Source organism: Hoplias malabaricus, chromosome 1 (genome assembly GCF_029633855.1).
Source record: "Hoplias malabaricus isolate fHopMal1 chromosome 1, fHopMal1.hap1, whole genome shotgun sequence".
Lineage (NCBI taxonomy): Eukaryota > Metazoa > Chordata > Actinopteri > Characiformes > Erythrinidae > Hoplias > Hoplias malabaricus.
The window spans coordinates 79,983,998-80,011,055 of record NC_089800.1 but is presented as its reverse complement, the minus strand read 5'-3'; the positions used below and the strand labels follow the sequence as shown (position 1 = coordinate 80,011,055).

The following is a 27,058-nucleotide window of genomic DNA, read 5'->3' as shown; positions in this document are numbered from 1 at the left end:
CGTGGCGTGTAAACCTTGCAGAGCGCTAATTGTCCAGAGAGAGTCGTCACTCTACGCCACGCAACGCAGACGACCAGCACCAACTCTCCATCTGTAAAATCTCCAGCTGCAGCAGAGATCACGTTTGTTTTTATCCGATTCACGACGGCAGCTCGTAAAATTACGCTGTGGTCTTTTGAAGGGGTTCAAACGCTCCTTGGATCGGTGGCCGACGAAAGAATCCAGCGAGAACTGGACGCTGCAACAAGGAAGGAACAAACTCTACTGATCTAGAACTGGAGCATGCATCAAAAAAGCGAGTAGAGCCGATTAGAGTGGAGTGCTGTAGGTACCGTAACTAGTCTGTCATCAAACATCTATCATAATTCATTATGGCTGGTTTATTTTGTTAGAGTCAACATTAGCATCACAACTGTAGCCTCATGTAGTAGAGGTGCTTACAGATCCCTGGATCAAGTGAGAAAGGCCCCACTTTTCCTAAAAGCAGGAGTGTTTGTTCTGTTCATGCAAATGGATTCGTACATGTATAGTGGTAGTTTGACCAGTTTATTTTAGGTTGGGGTGGGGGGTGGGGGGGGGGGGGGGGGCAAGCTCTCAAGCAACTGCCAATTGTGTACAGCTCTGGCCCAAAGGGTCAGAACTCAACGGTGCAAATTTCAAATGCTAAATATTAGCAAGCTATTCTCGGACACAATGACGTAAACGCCAAGGTCTTATAGCTTTGGTGAGCTGGAATAATTCATGCTCTTTACTGTATGTTTTTACTCCCTCCAAGTGGCCCACGAAACTACACCAAATGAAAGCCTTTCCCCCTCTGACACTGTCCATCAGCTCCAAACGTCCCTCTTCGCTGATTAGTCTTTGTTGTGCTAATTCTGCCACTGCGTCCACTCGTCTCACTACGGTGCAAAGCCCACTTTTTTGCACCAGCCAAAGAATCGCCTTATTAGTGATCATTTGCAAGCACAACAGACGGTGGTCAGTGGATAATCTATTGAACACAGCACTGCTAAAATCACTGTAATCAAACGTGCTCGTAAGGTCAAAGTGTGCCTGTAGATCACAGGGGAACTGCCTCGCATGTGGCCTCACACAGGCTTTTGGTCCGGAGAAAGGGAGCAATCTTCCCGGGCTAATTGTCTGTTCATAGCTTGGGGAATCTGTAATCAGGTCATTTGTTGCAATGACAGGCTGCAGAGGTGAGCGGAGACGCACAGCAGCAGTCTGATCACACACTGCCTGCCACCCTGCAATCAGGCTTTCTTTTTCGCACACACACACACATACACACACACTAACTGGGGTCAGCAATAGCTTCATTTTTCTATACAGATAAAAATATATCACTTATCCCAGAGGCATCCTTTTACATTACACCAGACCTGTTTATCTTTACATTATAAAAATCATTGGTGACTGTGGCAGCACAAGCTTTTCAAAGCAAGCTTTTGTAAACTGTACACCATCGCACAAAAGCCTCAATAACTAAACACGGTTTGCATTTACAGCATCCGGCCTTTGCCTTTATTACAGCTTCCACTGCTTTTATCCTACATTTCTTCTCATGATTCAGTCACATTTGGCTCTGAGGAAAACAACAGTGCCTTTCTTTCTTATTTTACCTTTTCTGTCTTCTTTTACACCATTTTCAAAGCATTTTTGTTGTTCTTCTCACACACGCTGTGGTCATCAGAGATGGCAGATGCTTCAAAGCTGTTTATCTGAATTCTGATTTTCCGGTTTTGTGTGGTCTACCAGTGGCTGGTAAAAAGCGCCTCTTATTCCAAGAATAAAGGCAGCAAACTCAGCTCTAAGGAATAAAAAACAGGAATCTCAAGGCTGAAGACTGTGTTAAAGGAACTCCCTGTTTAGGTTTGTGTGTGTGTGAGGAAGGAATTTCAGTGGAATAAAGAAATACTCAGAATATGTTTTACAAAAAAGATATATTTACAAAAATGAGGGAAGAAAAAAAAAATACAGCATGAATTCTCTCCATTAACATTATCAAATAAACAGTGACCCATTGTTTTCCATTTACAGTGTACTATCCATCCAAGATAACACAGGAAATATACAAACTATGTAAAAATGACAGGGATCCTCGGGTTCACGTGGGCTTTGTGCAGAGCTGATGTTGGAGTTGTGAAGGCCTTGCTTGTGAGTGTGAGAGAATATACTTTTGTGTCAGAACGGAAACTCCTGCGCTTCTGAGGACTGCAACTCGCTCGCTCTCTTTAGCAGCACGGATTTAACAGCATTTATCTTCCCGTCCAACTCGGTCAGGCTGTAGTTCTGCAAGATAACATGGCTTAGCGGTCTGTATGCATGCTTATAAAAGCGGATCTTAGCCCGTGTTCAGACTTGGAGTTCAGTTTTCTTTGTCCTGGTTTGGTTCGGTTTACACTGACCACTTACAGTCAGAGCAAAGAAAGTCAAATTAGAAGTGACATGAAGCACATAATCAGCTGGGATCAATGCAGTGATGAGGGTAAAACGGAAGTCACATACTGTGTCTGGTTCGTTTAGACGCCTTTTTGGTTCGTATCGTGTTCACACTTGAAGTGAATCAAACCAGAGATCGTTTAGAGTTCGCTTGTTTGGTGCGCACCTGAGCTCGAAACGAAGCGTTCACACTTACTTTAACGATCCACATTAACCCAGCGATCGCACCAGGGTTCATATCAATCAAACCAAATCTGACAAGTCTGAACACCCTTAAACAAAGCGCACGTAAAACTCACCTGAGAAACTGAAGCCTTCAGACGTTTGTGGGAGTAGCTCTGAAATTAAAAGTGATGCTGATTAAGATGAAGGCAAAGCAAAGCTCTCAGATTCTCCAGGAGTAATATCTGAGTGCTGAACACAAAATCTGTGGCGCATATAAAACCACAGAGACATCTGATCAAATAAGAGAGGCCATCACAGGCTGCTGCTGCTGAATGACAGAGTGATGTCAAAACAATGACTCAAACTGTATCTGACAAAGTAAAGATAAAGGTGGGTGATTACAGCTGCCAGCGCAGATGTTCTCCCACGGGACCTAGACTTAACGTACTATTAGATATTTTATGTTATAGCGAAGCAATCAACACAGAACAGTAAATGCAAAGCTAACTGACTTTCATCACACAGTCTTTGCACAGCACTGATTAGCACTGTGCAGAAGAGGCCATCAACATTCACTCTGACACCCAGTGTTCCCCTCATCTATTCTGTCCATCTCCTCTCATCAGCTACTGGCAACTGGGCTTAATTTCAATCACTTTTCAGCGTGGATATAAACACATTTGGGAACGAGATCAAATGGCCCCCACCGGAAGAGTTTAATTAATTCACTGGACTTGCTAAAAGCAACGGCACAAAGTAAAAGATCAGCATATTTTACAGTGTACTCAACGCTCCACTTTATAGGCACCACACACACACACACACACTAAAGGACATGGAAATCAGCTAGCTCTCAGCTCAGCACTGAACTAAGTGAAGGCAGTGTGAGGAGGCGTAGAATGGTTCAAGAGCACTTACTCAGCTAACTTTGATGGGCTACAATCTGACATGGATAACAAATTCTGAAGAGAGGGGAAAAAATATCACTCATATCAGCTTTTAATGGCTTTGAAGAACTCTCGGGTTGACTGTCGTGAGTGGAGGAAAAAATACACATAAGCCAAAAGTCTGCAGGATGGCAAGTATATGTATACTGTGAGAGAAAGTGTGGCGCGCAGAAGCTAAAGTGGCCGTGCACTTCAAAAGCTCCCGGCATCAGGAAGCCTCTGTTAATGCTAATCTGGGCCAAACCTTCAAAACATTGTCTTTACACTCAGGCTGATGTTTGGAAATAGATTGTCACATTGTCTGCTGCTGTGGTTTCCACGGACTACGATGTATGGGGAAGCTAATAAAGTACAGGGCTACATATGTTAAGAAACACTCGTGGACCCTTTCTGTGACACTTGAGACAGGTTTAATAATGCCTCGCACTGCTAGGTGTCTTGAACTTGAAACCGACATGATTCCAGAGCACTACGCTCCTCTGAAGAATTCAATTTTATGTATTTCCCACCCCCTACGACATACAACACATCAACTCCCCTTCCCTCCCCGCTACTCACTGTGGAGTGGAAGTACTCCGGGGAAAGACCCTCGAGCTCCAGGATTCGATCCTCCAGCTTCTTCAGCCGCTGGTAAATGCTCTGAGGCACGGGACCTACTGCAAGACAGAGATGACATCAGAGTTGCAAGTGGATTCACTGTAAGATGTCCTCACACATTCTCAGAAGATGAGACACTTCTGCTTATAGTAATAAAACAAAACAAAACAAAACAAAACAGTAATGTTAAAAAGTGTTTGGCACTAAAGAGTCAACGAGTCAAATCTTTTGGGGTCGACTCTTTGTTACTGCGTTTATCTGAGACAAAAGAGTCCAGCACAACTAGAGCACATTTCCAGACTGTGCCAACCAATGACTGCAGACAGGGACAGTACACCTCTCAAAAGTGAAGCCAGCACAGGTCTTGCGCCTCCACTGGCTGGTGGCAGTATGATGAATAATGTCTATGGCAAAGCAGCCAAGATAATCTGTCTTTCCATTGTCCAGTATCTGCACCTTAAATGGTGCTAATGTTACCTTCTGGCATTGTCAGAACTTTCCTCTCCACCTTAAATGGAGCAGAAATTGCTGTGCCCCAGGTAGAATTATCCATTCCACCTTAAATTGCACAAGATTTCTATTGCCTGAAGAACATGAAGTGCAGTGATTATAATGTGCTCCAAGTAGAATTATCCATTAATGCTGCACTGTTTAAGGTGGAATGAAAATTCTCACACATTTAACAACATTGGGGAACAATTATTGGCTTCATCTCTTTAGAACTGTTTCTGTGTTTAGGAACCACTGTCAGAGAAGCCACTTCTTCTAGACCCCACTGACCTGCTGTAAGCTTCAGGTGCGCCTCTATGTTTTGCAGCCGCTCCTCGATGGCAGGGTTTCGACAGTCTCTGCTGAAAGCGTCCTGAGCCTGCTCTCCCTGCTCCAAATGTCCGCCTCTTGTCTGCGGCCCGTATGTATTCACCACTCGCGTCACTGTAAGAGCCAGACGTCCACAAGATCAGCACAATCAATATTAAGGTTAACCCAGGAAACTGCTCGTTAATTTCGACTGGACGTGGACGTGTCTGACCTTTGACTCGACTCTTGAATCCAGGGTACGGTGTGAAGACAGCATCTGTTCTGGCACAACTGTTTTCTGTTGAGAACCAATGGAGCATTTAAGTGACAGCTCAACAAGAAAACAATAATAATTAAAGCTGCATTCAGGACCTCCCCAAGTCATAAAATTAAAACAACCTTGTTTCTACACTCACTGTCCATTCTCTCAGCTACACATTGTACTTCGACAATTACAGACTGTAGTCCATTTGTTGCTCTACATACTTTGTTAGCCTCAGGACCCCCACAGAGCAGGTGTGATGTGGTGGTGGATCACTCTCAGCGCTGCAGTGACACTGACGTGGTGGTGGTGTGTTAGTGTGTGTTGTGTATCAGACACAGCAGTGGCTGCTGGAGTTTTTAAACCCCTCAGTGTCTGGACTGAGAATAGTTCACCGACCAAAAACACCCAGCCGACAGCATCCTGTGTCACTGATGAAGGACTAACGAGGTAGGAGTGTCCATAGTGTTTATAAACATAAGCATATAAACTCAAGACAGCTCTGAGTGAACGACTATTTCAGGCTTTACAGCTCTTTCAGTTTCACCAACAAGTTTCACACACTGCTGCTTTAATAGATGGTTTCAGTTAGCTCCAGGTTCCACCACTTCTGACAGGACTCTTTACAAATGTTACTTGCAGAAAATGTAGCTGACATCATCAACTGTAGCAAAGATGTGTATGTGGCTTGTGTGAAAAAATACCCATATTTCCAACATAAATTATTTTGGCCATAATCCAAAATGTGCTATGACGTTACGCCCGAGCTTCAGTGTCTCAGGCTGCTTAGTGAGAGGTGCCAGTAGAAAATCAGCACTCTCCCAAACATTGGCACACACTTAGGAGACCTCCCACCTTCCCCCCACCACAACCTCTATCTCCCTCCTCTGTTGCCCTCCCATTCTCACCCTGATTGCAGTCGATCACATTGCAGAACTCCCGCACATTGTTTTCATTGATCTCCAGCTGTTTGCGCTCTATAAATGCAGATATCCTACGTTCAATCTGAGAGAGAGAGCAAACGAGAGAGAGAGAGAGAGAGAGAGAGAGAGAGAGAGAAAATGAGTGGCGAATTGATGAGCTATTGAGGGAAATCAATCCACAGTTGTCTTTTTGCTGTTTAGTGATAACAAGGAACAGAAAGCTGTGGGGGCCACGTGAATAATGAGAGAGAGCAGTGGACACAATTATGCCGACTATCAAAACATTTTATGCTCACAGCTATTTGAGATGGGGAGGTTGTTTTGCTCGCTTTTGTAAAGGAAATAATAAAAAAAAAACAACGAAAAAAAAACACTATAAAAATAAAGCCCTCCTTGTCTTTCGCCCACATGCAATTTCACAGAGTAATGAGCATCCACTTCATAATGCAGCAAGGGCCTGGACCTCTCTCAGGACTCTCCAACTGGGCGGCTATTCATTTCTCACTGAGGGAGAGCAAATGCAGAAACGGCTCTCTATTCAGACTGGACTGAGCCACCTCCCAAACCAAACCCACAGCCAGAATTTAGTCATCACATGGAAGACCACCTAGGGATGATTAGATTTAGACAAGCAACAGGTAATGTCGGACAAATCAGCCTTAACTGCTTTTGAACACAGTGCCACTTAAAAGCCAACACTGATTAAAGTCAATAGTGTGTAAGAATTAAAGCCCTGAAGCCCCAGAGGCAGATAGAATATAACTGACTGTAATCTTTACTGATAATATGCACTGATTTTTTATTTATATTTTTGTACATACATGAATTTCTTCATTTCCAATCGACAGCATTCAGGCTTTAAGAGCATATAATAAGAGCATTTAATCACCAACGTAGATACACAACTGATACACAAAAAACCATCTAAATCTATAGAGTGGTGCTTTTGCGGTTCATCTCTTAAACGCCTCTCAGTGTTCTCCATTCGTCGATGGGAGATGTTTGAAAGCACTGTTGTTGTGGATAGATTTTTTTTTTGTTAAAACGATTAAATAAAATGTTTTCAGAAATGTCCAGATGTGTGAGGGTGAGACCTAGGAGAAGGATCTATGTCCTGATCCAGCAAGTCATCATTTAATTTAATCCACTGATTCGTCTCGCAAAGAAAGAGCCACTGTTTTCACACAAGCTTCATGTTTTTTAGCTGCTGTTGGCCACAGTCAGTGCAGTTTTCTGCACGCTCTCTTGCTGATGGTTGTTGTATGTCTGACACGTATAGCCAACATGTTTTAAAATATAAACATCTGTACATTATGAATCACCTGCTTAAAAGTGCACTTCATAATATTAACACTGTATTAAATTTAATTTAAAAAGCAAATACTGAAAATCAAAAATGGCCTATGTTTTTTTTTATACACTGAGCACCATAACTGCCTCAATGTTGGTACAGCAAATGACTTATAAATACTTATGGGCAAAGTCAATATTTGGAACACAGAACGTGTTTACTTTATGACAATTAATGTGTTGGGACTGACGAAGAGAGTCCACTCTGTACAGCACACAAAAGCACACAAAAGTCACCTTGGGGCACCTCTTCCATCATTTCATTGATTGAAAAATGTTTTGTTTGTGAATAAATAATGAGAATTGTACGTTACAATATTCAGCATTGGAATAGATCCATCAGTCTAATTCTCAGCGCTGCAGTGACACTGACGTGGTGGTGGTGTGTTAGTGTGTGTTGTGCTGGTGCGAGTGGATCAGACACAGCAGTGGCTGCTGGAGTTTTTAAACCCTGTGTCCACTCACTGTCCACTCTGTGAGACACTCCTCCCTCGTTGGTCCACCTTGTAGATGTAAAGTCAGAGACAGTAGCTCGTCTGTCGCTGCACAGTGTGTGTCAGTCGTCCTCTAGTCCTTCATCAGTGACACAGGATGCTGTCGGCTGGATGTTTTTGGTCGATGAACTATTCTCAGTCCAGACACTGAGGGGTTTAAAAACTCCAGCAGCACTGCTGTGTCTGATCCACTCGCACCAGCACAACACACACTAACACACCACCACCACGTCAGTGTCACCGCAGTACTAACAACTTTCAATATTGTTGCAGCTGATTAAACTTTACCTCAGCTTTGCCAGCTTTGATCTGAACGGCATTGTTGTCATCCACCTTGGCCTTCTCCGGCTCTTTGGGGTCAATGTGGTCTCCTGATGTAGTAGGAATGTCTGAGTCTTCCTCCATCTCTTTTCTGGACGTTGTTGCCAACTCTTTGCAGGTTCTCCCTGAAGTTCCAGGACTAGTGGAGGAAGACTGTCGCTCTGATTCCACAATTATCTTAAGACTTGATGATATTGACTGTGAGAGGGGAAAGGCAGCAAAGAGCACCATGCTTATTACACATACAAGAAGCTTAATACAGTTATGTTTTTATGAAACTCACAAGTAAAATAAATGATGTTGTATATTATGACACCGTTCTCATTTACATTCTCCTTATCTTTTGTCACTTTCCGGTAACTGTTTGATTTGTCAGCGTGAATACCTGTAATTTGGTGATGTGTTGTTGTAAACACTCGTACACCTGGGATGACTTCAAGTCAGAGAAGGTAACAGCGTTCAGGTTGGCAGTGACGTTTAAGACTCTGGGGCATAAATTCAGCTGGAAAACATGAGACAAAGAGTTTGATTACAGTTCTCACTCAGAGGAATTCACATGGTGCTGCGCTCACTCCCATGTCCCTTGCCCTAAGCCCTTCTTTGAACATTGTTGAATTGTGAGGAAAAGGGCTGCAAGTGTTCAAGGGGTCTGAGGGTTGAGAGCAGAATTAGGACACCTTCATCTGTTTCCATCACTACTGCTTTAACACCATTCACCAGCTGGACTCAACACTACAGTGTTTCACTGGGGTCTCCAATGGAAATGTGCTGAAAAGTGTTGATCATTCATCATAATCTCTTCATGGGTGACACACCAGCCTCTCGCCTGTCCCTAACCCACTGGACACATCTGAGTGTTAAGGACTTTCTGAAGTGTTCTTTGACTTCACAAAAAAATCTCAAGTGAAAATGTGGACTCTCAGAATTATTAAAGCCAGAACACCAGAGAGTGAGGAGTTACACAAGTCAGTGAATGGAGTTAGGCTGTGTGCTAGCCTGTTGTTTATTCTTGTTTGTTTGTGTGCAGCAGTGTTTATGCTAGACGTCGTGTCCTGAGTGTGTTAGGGATGATGCCTCGTGGCTGAACATTTCCGTTGTGAAACTGCAGCGCTCTAAACAGTGTCAGAGACCCAGATTCAGACAGACAAGGTTTCATACCTCACACACCTAAGGAACCAATCACATCAACACCAGCAACAGATGAGCAAGTTGAGGAGGGGGATGAATATAGAGGCGGGGACTAACTGAGGATACTGAATGAGGGAGTATTAAGTTGTAGAGTTACAGGGTTTTTATCTTGGAAATGAATATTTAAAAGTCTAAATATGTAATTCTGATGAACAGATGAGTGTCTAGGGGGCTAATGAATGCCAGCAGGGGAACCACGTGGACTGGACTAACAGTTACAAATAAACTACCGACAACACTGCAAAGAAACAACACAATAAATAACACATACACAAAAAGGGACTGGATTAAAACGTGAGGGTGTTCTGGTTACTGGTGCATAAACATAGAGAGCAGTATTTTCCTGCAGACCTCCTTTAAATCCCATTGGTAAACAAACCTACGTTAGCAGAAACAAAACCATTCGTAGATCGCCCGTTACTTGACCAGCATTAATCACATTGCAGCACCAAGGCTTAAAGAACACACAGAACCCGGAAGTTAAGTTCTAGGCAGCGTTAAAACACCAGAACCCTGGAGAACCTTTAATGATCCTGATGTAAACACAGACAGTGAGCGGATTGTGGGTCAGATCCGCTCTCACCGGGCTCTGTGGAGAGAACCGAAGGGACAGAGACTGACCTGAGAGCCGAGCTCTGCGGTGGAGAGCAGCAGAGAGGAGCAGCACTGTGTAAAGTCCTCCCCGGGACTCGAGGCTCCGCGCTCCGGCTCCTGTTCACCCTCAGCCCCGGGCCCCGCAACAGCTCCGTTCGCCGCCATTGCGCTTCCTCATCGCGCCTGCTGCTGATTGGAGGAAAGCTCGGTCTGCTATGTGACGTCACACAGGGATTGAACTGGAGGGGCGGAGGCAGATGGTGGGGGGTAAACAAGAGCAGAGCCCAGCTACAGCGGCTACTTCAGTAATATGTAATTTTAATAGGTTAAAATTCACAATTAAACTACTCGGACTATACAAGTCATTTTATTTTTGCCACTCGTCTAATAACATTAAATATATTTAAATAAACATAAATAAGAATTACTATACTGTTAATTGACAAGTTTTGGAATTTGTAATACAATATATCATCGTAATTGGTGTTACCACTTTGGTTTTTTAGTGACTTTTTAACACATTTTTTGTATTGGTGACTTCTATTTTGGTTTAATATTTAAATAAATATTTAAGCGCAACTTTAATGTGCGTTTTAATGAGTTCATCCAGGTTGTTCATATAATACATACTTAAATACTTTCAAAAGAGTGGTGAAAATAACACATGACCTGTAAACTCAGGATATAACTTTAACTTAATACAATTTAAATGACATGTAATTTAGTAATTCACTTATCCATTCATCCTGAAACACATATACAATGTAAAGAGCAGCTGAAGTGTTAAAACAATGCAGAAAAATATAATTTGTTTTTACTAATTATAACATTTTTTCACATCAAGAAAATGTTTTTTTTAGCAATAGGTGTGTAACATTATATTTCGAGGTTTAAATTTTGGTTGTTCAAAACAAGTGTAACATAACTACATGAATTCATTCATTCATTAATGTTGAATAACTGATTCATCCTGTTCAAGGTTGTGGTGGGTTTGGAGCCTATACTTCCAGATTTACATGGAATAACTTTAAGGCTGAAACACACCCTGGACAGAGCGACCGAGTGATGTAGTAAGTGTCCAGCCATGTGTGTCTGAGTGAGTGACTGTGTGAAACTGTCCACAGGTGTGAGTGACTGGGTGAGTGTGTGAAACTGTCCACAGGTGTGAGTGACTGGGTGAGTGTGTGAAACTGTCCACAGGTGTGACTGGGTGACAGTGTGAGTGAAACTGTCCATAGGTGTGAGTGACTGGATGAGTGTGTGAAACTGTCCACAGGTGTGTGTGTGTGACTGGGTGAGTGTGTGAAACTGTCCACAGGTGTGAGTGTGTGAGTGACTGGGTGAGTGTGTGAAACTGTCCACAGGTGTGTGTGACTGGGTGTGTGAAACTGTCCACAGGTGTGTGTGTGTGAGTGACTGAAACTGTCCATAGGTGTGAGTGTGTGAAACTGTCCACAGGTGTGAGTGTGTGAGTGACTGGGTGAGTGTGTGAAACTGTCCACAGGTGTGTGTGACTGGGTGAGTGACTGAAACTGTCCATAGGTGTGAGTGTGTGAAACTGTCCACAGGTGTGAGTGTGTGAAACTGTCCACAGGTGTGAGTGTGTGAAACTGTCCACAGGTGTGAGTGTGTGAGTTACAGAAGATGAATGAATGAATAAATGCTCTTCTAGCTAATGACCTCAACCTGTCAATCATTCTAAGTTGTCATCATTTCTAAGCTGGAAGAACGTGTGCATTGTGTCCACTGAGGTGTCCTGACCTTTCCAAGGGGTTGAAGAATGTGACCCTGGTCCAGCATTGACCATGTCCCCTGTCCTCGTCTCCGCGATACTGTCAGATTCTGTCTTCTAAATCACTCCAGTTTTTACATCTGTGTTTTTTTTTTTGTTTTGTTTTCCAAGGAACACTCTGAAAAGGCTTCTCCCCATTTATAGTTAGACAGACTGTCAAACAATCGCGTAAGGGCGTTAGGGATGGGAAGCTGCCCACAATGGTGTATTTTTCAGCGTTGAAGGACTGTGGGAAAATCTCCCTTCGCTATTCATACATTTTTCCCCCTTCTTCTTTTCATATAATGAGGGGAGACTGATGAACGCAACAACGGGGGACAAAAGAAAAGAACAATTACCATCAACCACAAAGCTCCCCGTTCTGAACCCTGAAATGTTCTCTGGACAGGTTAATCATTTTAGGAAGGGTTTTGAGGCAAACCTTTCAGCTCCGGTCCTTTCTGGGGTGCTGTTTAATTCCCCCAGTGCGGGGAGGGAACTGTAACACTTGACATCTTTTGACATTTTGCTGTTAGTGCGTGTTCCCACGCTGCGAGACAGAGGAACAAATAAAGCTGCTCATTTCAGACACAAGGCCAGGAGCTTGGCTTTGCCCGTTACGGTTTTGTCGTTAAGGTTCAGGATCTTTTTTTGAACATAAGCACTCATAAAAATAACAAAAACTGCAGGTTTCTTTAATGTATTTATTCAGTAATTGTTTACTACGTCTATTTAAAAGAGGAATATCTTCTCTGCCGCCTTAGAATTAGTGTAGAGTGTGACTCACTTTCACTGCACTGTCCTGAAATCAAGGGAAGGGAAGATACACAGTGTAGTTTCTGCAGTGGTTAACCTGTAGTAGCAGTGTCAGAGCCTCTATTCTCCCTATTGCAGCTTAGTGGAGCATCACAATGATTTTAAAGCTGCAATTTTGAGTTAAGAACAATACCTAGTGTTGCTTTAAAATTTTAACGCCACTTTAAACACCAGTTTTCTGTCTAGAATAAGTGATATTTTGTTTCTTTTATAATCTGTGGCAGTACACACACACACACGTTGGTTTTGCTACACCTGTGAGGACCACCAAAGTGTCCACAATACAACACAATGTGAGCTAGTCCTATCCTTGTGAGGACATCTGTTCCTCACAAATATATAAAAACAGGTGCACACTCACACACACAAGTGAGCAACGGTTGGGTACACGCTAAGGTACAGTAAGCACACACACGCCCACACACACACACAGGCCGTCAGACGGGACAGCGCAGCTGATGGCGATCTGTGCTCATGCGCCCCATAAGAACACCTTTCCTTCTCCTGTAGTAATGGAATGAGGTGTTGGACCTCTTCACTCTCTGCACGATTAAAAAACAAAAACAACATTTATTCCTCCGCTAATGAGCGTCCTGTGTGCCCTGGAGGGGGAGTTTAATTGAAAATCCATCAAATCCATTCCTTCTTTAAGGGTGGGCTATGCTGTGGAGGTGTGTGTGTGTGTGTGTGGTGGGGGGGGGGGGGTGCCTTATAGATTGTAAGCACTGCTAAGTTTTCTCGCTCCTTGTCTCCTACGTCCCACTTGCCCCCCACTCTTGGGCGACTGCACCTGTCACCTGGGGGCCCCTGCCTGCACTCAGGATCAATTTACATAACCTCATTTAGCAGTTCACAAATCAGAGCCATTAAGAGCTGCTAACAGGAACCAAGGGTTCTAATTTAGCCTGCCTTTCACGGGGGGAAAATTGGGCAGCTCAGGCCTACAAATAAAGACTCAGGTCTTGGCTTTGATTGTTGATTGTGATGGTAAATGTACGGATGATTAGAGCAGATTTTCCCCTTTATTGATTTCCTGCCAAAACACAGCATGCCACGGTCCTGCACTGGGAAGCTAACAGGGCTCAGGGAGGGGGGCAGGGGGTTATGGGAAGTAATGTGTTTGAGGAGAAAAAAAAATAAGAAAAGAAAAGACACGTCTCCTCACCTCCATTTTGAGGTGAAGGGTCGGACTCACGCTGCTCCTGGGACACGGCGAGACGAGATGGAGGAATTAATGGGGAATCTGAAGATGGATGTACGTTAAAGGAGTCACATTGACCCAATGAACCACTGTCTGTCATCGAGCACGACAACAGCAGCATCTCCGTTCTTAGCGTTGCTGCTGTGTATGCTGTTCTCTTCAGACAGCTGCTGTTTCAGGACACTGAGACCATGTGCAATAGATAGGAGAGCTCTTTTGATTGGAATCTCAAAATGGTTTGTTGTAGTAAATGCCCTACAATCACAGCAGAACTGCGGGGTCGATGATGGCACGTTGGTTTTTAGAGAACTGTTAATGGAGGTCTCGCCCTCGACCCGATTCAGAGCTGGAGTGCACATTTGCAGAACGGCCAGAATTCTCTGGATTCACTGAGAAAAGAAACGATAAAGGATTAAGATCACTTTCCGTGGTCATATTTTATTGCTATTATCCCTCCCTCTAAAAATTTCGACATTAAATAACGACGCAGGCGCCCGAAAGCTTTACTTTTATCTCCTTTGTTTACCAACCGCCAAATGAATTTTCGTGTGTCGCTACAGAACTGAAGTCAAGTGCTCAGAATGACTCTCAATCGCTCGTGAATTTGGCAAAGATCAGCTCACAATGAAAGGCTGATTCAAGTTCACACGTTCCCTGCCAAACTGGTTTGTGTGGAGGTGGTTGTTGCTCCGTCAGCTGGCCAATCAGGAGCTTCACCACTGCCCGGTTTGGGTAGAGAACTGCACTGTTATGTGCTTGGATTTTACACAGTGAATCTGTTCAAAAATGAGCATCCAGGGCTGATGAATTATGATTTCTATATCAATATTGAGCTGCAGTTTTAGACGTTTAGTTTCTATAACAGATTTAGACCAGTAACTGGTTTGGTACACACTGACGCCGCACTACGGTCATGACCGTCCAGTGCGCTACATTCAGAATTCATTAAGGGTAATAAACACAGGCCTGGACTAAATTTACACAAACAATTTCACATTTTAAAGTACAGTCACAGCACTGATCAGAAACACTGTGATAACAGACTCTCCCCTGAATCGACCAGCAGCAGCTGGAGCTCAAAAACCTGTTGAGAACCACATCTCAATATTCAAAGGATTCTTTGCTGAAAGTGTCTTCAATGAAGGTTAAAGGCTTAAAAAAGTATCAAGGTGTTTTCAGCATTCAGCATTTTCGACTCATCAAATACACAAGCAGATAAACTAGCGCCCCCCCGGCTACAGGGACGAGGACCTTCAGAAGAACTCAGTGATTTCCATAAAACCATTTTATTTATTTTCTTTTGGGAAACGCACTGAATATTTCCATGTGTTAAAATGACTGCGAGGGAGGGACAACTCCATCCACCTTCTATTTTTCATTACTGACCCTGGGGGTCTCCTGAAAAGGGACGTTTCGAGCAGATGTTCAACAAATTCACACCTTCATCTAAAAAAGAATTAAAGATAAAACAATATAAATATAAGACCTGTTGAGATATAAATATATCTCGAACGTACGCAATCCTACGGGACGCTGTGAAGGACACGTGTGTTTAAAATGTCTTTTACATTCTCTTTAATTACAGATTTGTGAAGGGTAACATCAAGGGAAAGCAAACTGACCCATGTGTACTGACCAGAGACTGGACCTGTTCTCAGTGATTTCTTCTCTTAGTTCCTACACTGCAGACACTACAGCCAACGATTAAGTGCTGTACAGTCGCTGAGTGTAATTCTACACCTGTGAAATCACAAAAAGAATCGGCATTTTAATCAAAGACTGAGGCCTGACCCAACTCCAGCTTCACTCTAAACTACAACCAATTAATCGCACAATTTTCAGACATTAATCGCAATTAATCGCAAGATTTAAATAATGGATATTCAAATGTAAAACAAGGAATCAATGTAAGGGGAATTATATTTAAATTAGTAGTGTCTATTAATTAAAAAATATATTCACAACAAAATTGTAGAGGTGAGAGAGAGTGAATGTTATATTTAATAGATATTTCAGCATAAATTAAACATACTCTCAACTCAAGGGACGCTGTGTTTCCATCGCTAAATAAATTTGCTACAAAAAAAAGCATGAATTATGGGAGGAAGTTGTGGCCAAATTAGGTAAAACGATTAATTAGCGTTAAATAAAATGAACATGTTAAAACTCCCATGTGGTTAACGCATTCTTACAGCAATATTCTATACAAACACCATCAGAGACACACTGATCTACTTCACGTTTACTCTCTCACTGTCGGACTGAGGCTGGAGAGGAGGCAGGATGCAAACACAGACATGGTTTATTAAATAGAGACAAAACAGAGCAATGTGAATCTAAAATGTTAGTACACACCATGCTAATAAACATTAGATCAAGGCTGTTCATTCCTGGTCCTGGAGATCAACCACCCTGTGGAGTATAGTCCTTCAGGGGCATTGGAACATTAGAACTGGGTGGTAGACCTCCAGGACCAGGAGGAACAGCCCTGCATTGGGGTAAAGGAGAGACACACAGGTGTGGGGCATGGCTGGAGGACATGAGGATCAGTTTCTTTCACTGAAATCCTGCAGGTTTTTAAAAAGGGAAAGTTTACGATTTTATGAGTGAGTGACTTTTTTAAAAATTCAGAAAATGTTTCCTCACATTTTACTGTTCTCAGGTCTGTTTGTGCCGGAAAAAGGTCTGGTGGTTGTACACAGGCCTGACTCAGCAAATGGGAAACGGTTTAAGCGTCAGGCAGGTCTCATTTTATTTCACGATGTAAACACAGCGTCCCTACTGTTGAGTTCAGAAGGTAGACTAAGTTTTATCTATGCTGAAATATGTATTAAATATCATAAGTGTTACTTTTACCCTTCTCTCAGTCATGGTTAAGAAACAGCATCTGAAAGCAGTGGACTCAGAACTTTGAAAAGCTTGAAAAAACCAGAGGATTTTGCTCTATTCCGGCTCCATAGGTCGGTAACACTGACTTTACTTTTGCTGTTTCATATGCATTACTTCACTTAAGGTGGAACTGACTCTAAATTCAGGAGAGCGCTAACTACATGAAAGTAAACACAGAGCGAAAGTGCTACAAAATTAAACAGCTTGAGTTACAGGTGAGATTCTGTGGGAATTCAAACAGTGAATAAACACTTACAGACAATTTACACTTCAGCCACCAAGCTGAAATACACCTCAAACACACCGTTCCACCTTAAAAGAGAGGGACACTACACAGTATAAGCTGAGTATAATACGTGTGGTACTGCGACTGAGCCAAGACATTTACGGCCAAAACATCCAGCAAAGTGTTGACTGCCAGCTCCCTGTGTTTGGTCTCTTGGTCCTCCGTGGTTTGGGAGTGTGTGCTGTGTTTGTCAGACACTGTTCTCACCACCCTTTGAGTATAATAAGCACACATTGAAACATCCAGGTGGATTATTGCTCAGAATGAAGCTGTCAGTCTCTGCCTTTTTTGAGAAAACCTAAACCCCGGAGACACAGCCTGAGTGCTGCTGCTTTCGTCCGTGTTAAACTGGCTTTAATGAAGATGTAATTGCTGGGGGTGGACTCTGCGCCTCAAAGCAAACACTAGCTGGGATTGATTTGCATCTGTGTGTTTGCTGGCGGTTCCTCGCCGCTCCTCATTGTTCCGGAGGGCTATTGATCGGCGGCAGTGTATCGCCCTGCATGTGTTTCCCTTCATTAACAGATAACGGGTTCCTGATGAAGCCCATTCCTGGCTCTAATGCGCTCTAATGTCCACTTTGTTCTCGTGTCATGTCGCAGGGCAGGCGCTGTAATGAGGAGCTGGGTGGGCTGTGTGTGGAGCCTCAGCGCTGGAGGCATTTCTCTCCGCCGCTGCTGCTGCTGGCTTTCGGCGCTGTGTGGAGGGCTTCAATAGACGGACCCTGACCCTTTGGGTAACTTGCAGTTGCTCAGAGCTCGTTGGATAAAGACAGGCCGGTCTTGGTTACTCATGGCACTGGGTAAAAGCCAGAGGGCATCCTCTGAGATGTTATTGATCTGTATAAAAAGGAGGAAAATAAAGCGAGACAGAATGTGGGACAACAGTGCAAGGCCTAGACCACCAGGCTCTAAACCTCTCAACTCTCACCTTCAGATCTGAAGGAAAATAAAAGCCCCAGTGCCTCCATCAATCACTCCGCACAGAGGGTCTGAAAGGACGTGTAGCAGTCAAAAGGTGGTTATTATTGAGAAATTTAAATATGTAAATATGGAGAACATTTTCACATTATAGCGAGTGATTGTGTTTTCAAAACACTGGAAAATAGGAGTGGTCTCTGTCTTTATACAAAAACCTTTTCTGCCATAACATTAAAGACACCTTCTTGTTTCTACACTCACTGTCCGTTTCATCAGGTCCACCGGCCACACAGGAGTCCCTTTCACTCTGTTCTGCAAAGGTCAGGACCCCTGAAAAGTAGGTATTATTTGGCTGGGGGCCTTTATGGGGATTTAGAAACTCCAGCAGCACTGCTGTGTCTGATCCACACTAACTTGCTGAGTGTTGAAGAACAGTGTGAAAAGTGGCAAAGTAAGTATGCAGTGCAACAGATGAACTAGAGTCTGGATCAGTGAGTGAAGACACCACAGAGAAGAGGTGGCTGTAATGTTATGGCTGGTTGTTTTGTGTGTATATATATAAATAGATATAAAAGGCACAGTGTTTTTTGGGATGATTTGGAGCAGTCTTGGAGGGGGGGGGGGTATGTTAGGGTAGGGGCAGAGACAGGGAGGGGTGTGTGTGTGTGGTGGGGGGGAGCAGGGGGGCATCTATTAGACCAGTAGAATAGGGCCATGTGAATGCGCAGGCTGCTGTGAATATCCCGGAAACAGTACCAATCAGGGGGTCTCTAATGAGGAGCGCGCGCTCCCCCTGATTTCCTTTGCCTGCGAGTTGTGAATGGAGCGAGGGGATGATAAATGATACGACATACGTGCAATCGGCCGCAGAACACAATGGTCCCAGAGCGGTGGGCCCGGGGGGGAATTGCATGTTAGCTAATTGTTAATTTGGGCGACTTCGCGTGGGCTAATTGTGGCGGCTCCGCCAAGCCATTTGCATGATGGACTCGCCACCTGCCTCGCCGCGCCACAGCCCGCTGCCCGGGCAAACTATATAATTACTGAACAGCAGTGGGGCAATTTCCACCGCCGTCGCCTTTGTGCGGGATGAATTCTTCCTAATGACGTATTTTATTAGGGGGCAAATAGCATACCTCCTCTCGGTTCTGCAGCAGGAAAAGGGCATCGTCTCAACAGGTCTTAATACTAAAGCCAGGGAGAACCGCGTTCTTGCAGGGATCCAAATGCGGCCTATTTATCGCTCCTGCCTATTTATGTCTCGACCCGAACCGCGCATTGGTCAAACATGTGTTTAGAGTGATTGTCCACGCTAAAATCGCCAGTCTGTCCCTCGCTGGTATGCACAGATTCATCTGGAACAACAACCCCTTGATTGTGCGGGTCCAGGGGGCCAGGGTCCTGTCACAGATTCAGTCTAGCAGGGTGGGCGCTGGGGGGGAAGGCCATTTCACATTGCAGTGAAGTCTCTGTTGAAGAGAATGGGCTACAATAGGAGAGAGGGTTTACACTTGCTCTCAGAGAGGACCATAAAAGGACTTGAGGGTGCGTTTGAGAACCGTGTTGTTTCTGCAGTTTATTTTACAAGAGTTAAAAGACACCGGGCTTTATTATGAGTGAGTGTTCTGTATCTTTAAATCTCACGCAAGGAACACACCTGGAACATGTGCGAAGACTGAGACCGAATTGTAAAGCCTGGTTATCGTTTATCAATCCTTTATTGAATAATCTTTCACCACTGAGGCAGGTGACATCCCTCAGAATAAATAAACACTGGGAATGATTTTATGTGGGAATGAGATAGTTAACAAATAGGAAGGACATAATAAAACGTAGGAATGACGTAATCATTTGTGGGAAGTAGATAATATCAGTGCTTGGGAATAGTTTTAAAACGTTTGTTTTACAAAAACGAATGTTTTAGTTTGTGGGAATGAGATAATTAATATATGAAACATCAAAGACAATCTTGTGGGAATGACATTTAATGCCTAAAATGGTATTAGAAGAAATTCATTTGGGAATGAGATAGAATAAGAGACAGACAACTTAATAAGATGTAGGCATAAGTTATTTAATATGTGAGAATGAGATAGTTAATGTGTGGGTGTATTGACAATTTAATTTGTGGGAATGAGATAGAATAAGAGACTGACGACTTAATAAGATGTAGGCATAAGTCATTTAATATGTGAGAATGAAATAGTTAATGTGTGGGTGTATTGACAATTTAATTTGTGGGAATGAGATAGAATAAGAGACAGACGACTTAATCAGATGTAGGCATAGGTCATTTAATATGTGAGAATGAGATAGTTAATGTGTGGGTGTATTGACAATTTAATTTGTGGGAATGAGATATGAGATATTTAATTCATAGGAATGTCTTAAGTTGTGCAAACAACTTAATACGTTGGATTGAGTATTTTGTGTATGGAGGAAACAACATATTAAGACATGGTAACTACCTAATATAATGTGTGGGAATGAGATATTTATCGTGTGGCCATGAGGGAAATGAATAATGTGGCTTTGAAACTTGCTCCCATGCCTTAATTTGTTAATGTGTTCTCACACCTTATTTTACATTGCAGGGATGTCACCCGAGGGGCTGCGCAGATTTATATGGAGGGACACGGATTGTCTCGAGGCTTACAGCAGTGTCCAGGTGCCTGCGTGATTCTCAGTTGTTTAAGTGATGGTTTTGAACACTCATTCCCTCGGTCCAGTCCAGGCTGCGCGCTCTGCTCAGATCAATAGAGTTAAAGCGCCCTGCTTTAATGGATCGGCTGCATTTAAGACACAACAAAACGTTTCTGAAAGAAGCAGTGGGTGAGGTCATTACACGCTCTTTAGCGCCAGACCTGGTGTTAACACGGTTAGTGATGGTTCGGTGATCGCCAAAGGACCCCCGCTGGTACAGTAAAGAACAGCCAGGAGGACCACTTGTCTGCTCACAGCCCTGTAGCGGCCGCAGCATCGTGAAAACCCAGTCCACAGTGTGGATCGCTTTCTGAGGCTTCAGCTCCGAACCTCAAGAAAGTTTAACCCAATGAGATAATCAGTTCACTGCAGAGACAGAGAGAGATACAGCAGAGACACAACTCTGAAGCCCACCCTCTCTCTCAGCATCGGATTCACACGTGATGTCTCTGTCCGGTTCAATCTGATTATACAGTCTGGGCTGCTTTGTGATTACTTACTGACAGTCTCTGAGTGATCTGAGCTCATGACCAAGGCAATATACCTCCAAACTAACAGTGTGTGTGTGTGTGTGTGTGTGTTTTAACATTACAGAAAACAATGTTTGGCTGTTTTTATACTGATTTTACAAAAGCTGAGTTTAAAAGACTAACAGAGCTGTGAATGCTTTCACAGAGTTGTGAAGACTTTAACTGATTGTACAAACTGTAACTGAGTTGTGAAAACTAACAGAATTGGAAAGACTGTAGCTGTGTTGTAAAGACTAGAGATTGTAACTGATTTGTAAAGACTAGAGACTGTAACTGAGTTGTAAAGGCTGTAACAGAGTTGTGAAAACTGTAACACAAGTTTGAAATCTAACCGAGTGGGAGTTGTTAAGGCTGTAACCGAGTTGTAAAGGCTATAAACGAGTTGTGAAGACTGTAACAGAGTTGTAAAAGCTGTAAACGAGTTGTAAAGACTTAACAGAGTTGTTAAGATTGTAACCGAGTTGTAAAGGCTGTAACCGAGTTGTAAAGGCTGTAACCGAGTTGTAAAGGCTGTAACCGAGTTTTAAAGACTGTAACCGATTTGTAAAGACTATAACAGAGTTGTGAAGTCTTTAACACAGTTGTAAAGACTGTAACCGAGTTGTGAAGACTTAACAGAGTTGTAAAGGCTGTAACCGAGTTGTAAAGGCTGTAACCGAGTTGTAAAGGCTGTAACCGAGTTTTAAAGGCTGTAACCGATTTGTAAAGACTATAACAGAGTTGTGAAGTCTTTAACACAGTTGTAAAGACTGTAACCGAGTTGTAAAGACTGTAACCGAGTTGTAAAGGCTGTAAACGAGTTGTAAAGACTTAACCGAGTTGTTAAGATTGTAACCGAGTTGTTAAGGCTGTAACCGAGTTGTAAAGACTGTAACCAAGTTGTAAAATCTGTAACCGAGTTTTAAAGGCTGTAACCGAGTTGTAAAGACTATAACAGAGTTGTGAAGTCTTTAACACAGTTGAACAGACTGTAACCGAGTTGTAAAGACTGTAACCGTGTTGTAAAGACTGTAACCGAGTTGTAAAGACTGTAACCGGGTTGTAAAGACTGTAACCGGGTTGTAAAGACTGTAACAGAGTTGTAAAGACTCTAACCGGGTTGTAAAGACTGTAACCGGGTTGTAAAGACTGTAACCGAGTTGTAAAGACTGTAACTGGGTTGTAAAGACTATAACAGAGTTGCAGTGACTGCTGGAGTCTCTGCTGAAAGTGCACAGGCAAAGACTGCCCTTCAGAAGCAAGTAAAGAGGGCGAAGCGATTGGTCATTTAACGGCGCAGGTGGAAACGAGGGACTGAAATAAAGCGCGGTGTGGACAGAATGTGCTGTTTGTGAGCACTTGTTGGTGCCCATCTCTGCACATGAGAATGGGATTTAACAGTCGCAGTCATTAAAATAATAATTTTCTCTGAAGAGAAACAAGAAAAAAAGGGGGGGAAAACGAAAGCAATAAAAAGCAGTGGAGGGAGGGAGGACTGGTGGTGAGGTGGTGGAGGGGGGATATGAAGATGCAGGGGTTTTGTTCCTCGGCTGGAAAAAGGGCTCCATTCAGAAGGCGCTGAATGCGCTGCATTTCACTGCTGCCACAATTACACTGAAAGGTCAAGTATTACAGCATCTTGTGTTCCGCTGTGCATGCTAAGTATTCCTCCCTGCGCAAATGACCCGCTCCGCACGCAGGACAATGACTCGGGAAGCAGATGCCCGACAATTAGCCATATTTATTTGTTCTACGTCTGGTTGACGGTGCGATTTCCTAAAGGATGTGATTGCAGGCGATGCATAATTGAGCACTTTGTAATGGTGATGGACATTTTGGAATGCAAGCGAGAGCGAGAACGCTGGAGAAAACAGAATCCACATCACACCACCTCGCCACATCTCCTCTCATCCTCTCCTCCGCTGACACCGAAGGGATACAGACCCTGGCCTGTTTCGGGAGCATCTCCTAGCGCAGGTGTAATCACGTGCCGCTGGTGAAGAGCCGCCGCTGTGCTTTAAGGGCTCCATTAACCCCACACAGTCACGACAGATTAGTTAAAAGCGATGTGTATTTCGATTTTAATCACGAGCCACCAGTTGTTTGGTGGGCTCCGCTCGACGGCGGCTGACCCCCAGGATCACAAGCAATTTAGCAGTAGCTTTATCCCGTATTTGCATTTAAAAGAGGTGCACGCAGAGCCGTTTAAACGCTGCCACAACAAGTTTGGCTCTGATTTGATGGCTATCGTTTTGCTCTCTGTGTTACAAAAAGAAGTGTCTCTACCAGTGACCTCTGGCGCGGTGAGGTTCCTTCACAATCCTCCGCATGATGGACAAGGTCCTGCAGAGAGGTGGGATGCCAGGGAGCTTCACATTGGTGCTGATAGGAACCAGACGTCTGAGGGGTTCAGTGCCACTAAAAGCACAACACAGAAAATAGTTCCTGAATAGAACACCTTCTCCAGATTTATTGCAATTTAACACTATTTTACTTAAAAACCCTGAACACACACAGCTCGTGTCGTTTGGATGGTCGTTTAGGATGCGCCTATGTGCTGTTGTGTTGTAGACATTAATCTGACCCCTTGTTCCTGACAACACTGCTATAAAAGTCTATAAAGAGAATCAGTTAGTCTACAAATGCATCTTCTGAATGATATTTAATATTTAATAATCACTGGAATCGCCCTTTAAATACTTGACACGATCTCCACCTATGGACCTCCACTGGCCATCGCTGCCTGAGATATATTCTGCTGTTACTATACATGCTCTCACAAACACTAACACTGGGGTGCTGTGACTTTAGTTAAGTTTTAACTGTGATTAAAGTAACACTAGGTAATATTTTTACCTTACAATTCCTGCTTCAAAATTACGGTGATGTTCCGTTGAGCTGTAATAAGGAGAACAGAGCCTCTGTCGTTGCTACTCTGGGCTCTGTACTGCACAGAAACTGCGCTATGTAATTTCAGAAAAGGTTAGGAAACCAATTGATATCAATAGACTGCTCTAAAAATGTATTACACTAGGGGGAGCCCCAATAGCAAAATATGAAATAAATAAATAAATAAATAAATAAAAATCTTACCTAGTATTCCTTTACACTGCAGTATTTTTTTTTCAACCCCAGACTCTTATTTTGTATTTCCCATACAGCAGTTCTGTTCTGAGGTTGTAATGCACTTTGAAGGGTCAGGAATGGACCAACAGACTAGTGGCAAACAAGAGATCAGAAAACTAGAGCTCCCTACAAAAATAAATAAATAATAAACAGAACAGCTGCAAAAGAGTGAACATTTCTAAACTTCCTGTTTAGTTTTTAGGGATGGGGTTAGTGTGAGGATTAAGATTAGAGGAAAAGGAAGAACTGCTACCTTATATATTTTCCCAAGAAGGTTGGTTTGTTCCAATGCATTTAAAGGAACACTAAGTAAGATTTGGTGTTTCCGCTCTTGGGCTCTTTTTGCAGTTGCATGGTGTAATTCACAATTCCAGCACTGTCCTGAAATCAAAGAGCAGGGGAACGGAGCTCCCCCAAAATGTACATAGTGCAGTTTCTACAGAGACAACAAAAGCCCTGTTCTGCTTTTTACGGGTCAGTGGAACATCACAATAATGTTGAAACTGTGATTTTAACTTAGAAATTATTTTAAAGGAACACTAGGCAAAATGTGGGTTTTTCTCCTGGGCCCCCCTGGTGTAATTCATTTTTACAGCATTTTACTGAAATCAATGGGGGAGGAAGAGGGAAAAGGTGTGGTTTCATTCCCTGCTACAACAGTTACATAGTGCAGTTTCTGCAGTGCTGAGGCCAGAGTAGCAATGACAGAGCATCTGTCCTCCTTATTACAGGTCAGTGAAGTATCAACGATTTTTAAGCTGTAGTTGTATTGTAAAATATGACATAGTGTTCCTTTAAACTCGCAGTAAACAAACATAAAGACCATTCCCAGGGTACGTACAATGTGTACAAAATGTAGTTTGCCCCTTGTGGGTGTGTATATAAATTTCTGACACTTGCGCTGCTTGAAACGTCAGCAAAACAAACTCCCCACAATGTCTGTGTTCAGTCACAAGCTCAGCATCTTTTAAGGTGGAACGGTGTTATTAGTTATAAGCCGACTATAGCTTGTAGGTGGATTTACGACATAAAGACGTTTGTAAAGCGGTGTAGTTTGTTATAAAGGCATCTGTCTCAGAGAGACCCTCCTGCACCCTCTCCTCCCTTAACAGTGTACTTCATTACAACCTAGGACTTCAGCTTGCAGGCCTGAGCAATCAACTCCAGAACCCCCCATGATCAGGAGAGAGTCATCATCATAGTCTCAGACTCGTATAAATCCCTTAATTGAAAAAAAAAGGGGTCTGCTTTGGCCCACCTTTACCTTCACGGATTAGCAGTGGGTGCTCAAGCTGGTGGTTTTATTAGCAACGCGGAGCAGCAGAGCCTGAGCAGGGTGTGATTGCGCAGAGATTAGGCTCTAATTGAGGGGAGTAACTGAGACCCCTGCTCATAAAGCCAGGAAGGTCCGCGGCTGAGCCTTCCCGAACGAGCTGAAAGACGGCAAGGAGAGCACACACGCTTCCAGCCGGCGACGAGGGTCCACACAAAGACCACACACCGAGCCTCTCACATGTAAATGTAATCTGCGCCCTTTCACCGCGGACCGAGCCCCAGAAGAAAAGCCCCGGGCTCCCGAGCCATCCGCCCCGCGCTCAAAGAGCCAGAGCACTCGGCCCGAACCCGGCGCCTCCAGCTGAACCTGGCTAACGATGTTCGGTCACACGAGGGGCAGATTTAGGGCCTGTTCTCTCGAGCCTCGCGCTCCTCCTGCACAAAGTACACGCCACGTGCGAAATTATGTCCCACGGGAAATGACAACACACGTGAGAAAGGATATGTACACTAGGAAAATTATTTATTTACATACATTTGTTCATAATCTGTAGCGTCATTTTTAATATCATTTAATATTTAAGAAATTAATTTAAGTATTTTAATTATAAAGTGAATGTATATAATATAAAAACGTATTTAATATACATTTTTATTTACAAATTTAATTAGGATCTAAAGTAAATTTATTAAATGCCATATTTATAAAATGGAGGGTGTTTTTCGTGGCGGAGAGCCAGGTTCATCAGTGTCTGGCCAAAGGAAAAATTATTTGACTTACTTTTACTCAGATTCAACTAAAAATAAAATCTTATTTAAAAAAATATTAAAAGTCCTCCTGTTTCCTGTTTAATAAAACGAGCGGAACTGTCTGAGGGCGGAGGTATTTTCCAGCGAGGTGCAGAAGTGTGATTTTTAATATTCAAAATGAGTTTTAAATGAATAAAGGCGACGGTTTTTTACCGCGCTTTTTCTGTGTGTGAGAGAAAGAGAGGGAACTAAAACAGCGCCTCACTTCCAAACACTGGACGTGTATTCTGACAGCTTTAGAAACGGCGCTGGGTTTCTTTGAGGAGATTGCGCTGGACTTATCCTCGTCCTAGAATCGTGGAGCAGCCGAACTCACTCCTGAGGCTTTAACCTCGCCCAGACCCCATTTATATTCACGCGCGGTAAGCTGTAAACAAACACGAGGCCAGGTGGAATACACAGCTGCCAGAGACGGGCCACGCTCCAGCCCCTCACCCCACACACCGCTCTCCAGCTCAATGTAAAGCCCCCTCATACACACCCCCTGCCTCCGACCCGAACCTCGGAACACCGCGGTTAATCACCTGGAGGTGAAGCTGAGAAACGGGCTGCTGCACAAACACGACCCCCGCGCTCTCTGAAAGCACGCCACCGTATCTGTGCCACGGGTTGAGTTCGGGCTCGGAACCACAGCCCGGGAGCCGAGGGTCCCTGAGTCTCAGCCACCAAAA

At 43.5% G+C, this 27,058-nt stretch overlaps 1 protein-coding gene across 3 annotated transcripts; it reads right to left on the bottom strand.

The window, feature by feature from the left end:
• Positions 1 to 1,961: 1,961 nt before the first annotated feature.
• On the bottom strand, positions 1,962 to 27,024 carry mbip (MAP3K12 binding inhibitory protein 1). Of its 3 annotated transcripts, none has more exons than XM_066674694.1 (11): positions 26,912 to 27,024; positions 23,463 to 23,594; positions 10,109 to 10,320; positions 8,685 to 8,801; positions 8,267 to 8,497; positions 6,120 to 6,216; positions 5,182 to 5,247; positions 4,932 to 5,084; positions 4,113 to 4,210; positions 2,742 to 2,780; positions 1,962 to 2,292 (listed from the first exon to the last, which is right to left on the bottom strand). In XM_066674694.1, exons 3-11 carry the CDS (start codon positions 10,244 to 10,246, stop codon positions 2,185 to 2,187), a joined length of 1,047 nt encoding a protein of 348 aa, XP_066530791.1. In that variant the 5' UTR covers positions 10,247 to 10,320; positions 23,463 to 23,594; positions 26,912 to 27,024; the 3' UTR covers positions 1,962 to 2,184. The 3 variants fall into 3 exon arrangements, with proteins under 3 accessions (XP_066530791.1, XP_066530809.1, XP_066530800.1); XM_066674712.1 differs by lacking the exons at positions 23,463 to 23,594; positions 26,912 to 27,024 and adding exons at positions 13,834 to 14,258; positions 15,506 to 15,615 and having other exon boundaries at positions 4,113 to 4,207; XM_066674703.1 differs by lacking the exons at positions 23,463 to 23,594; positions 26,912 to 27,024 and adding an exon at positions 11,843 to 11,962.
• Positions 27,025 to 27,058: the final 34 nt, after the last annotated feature.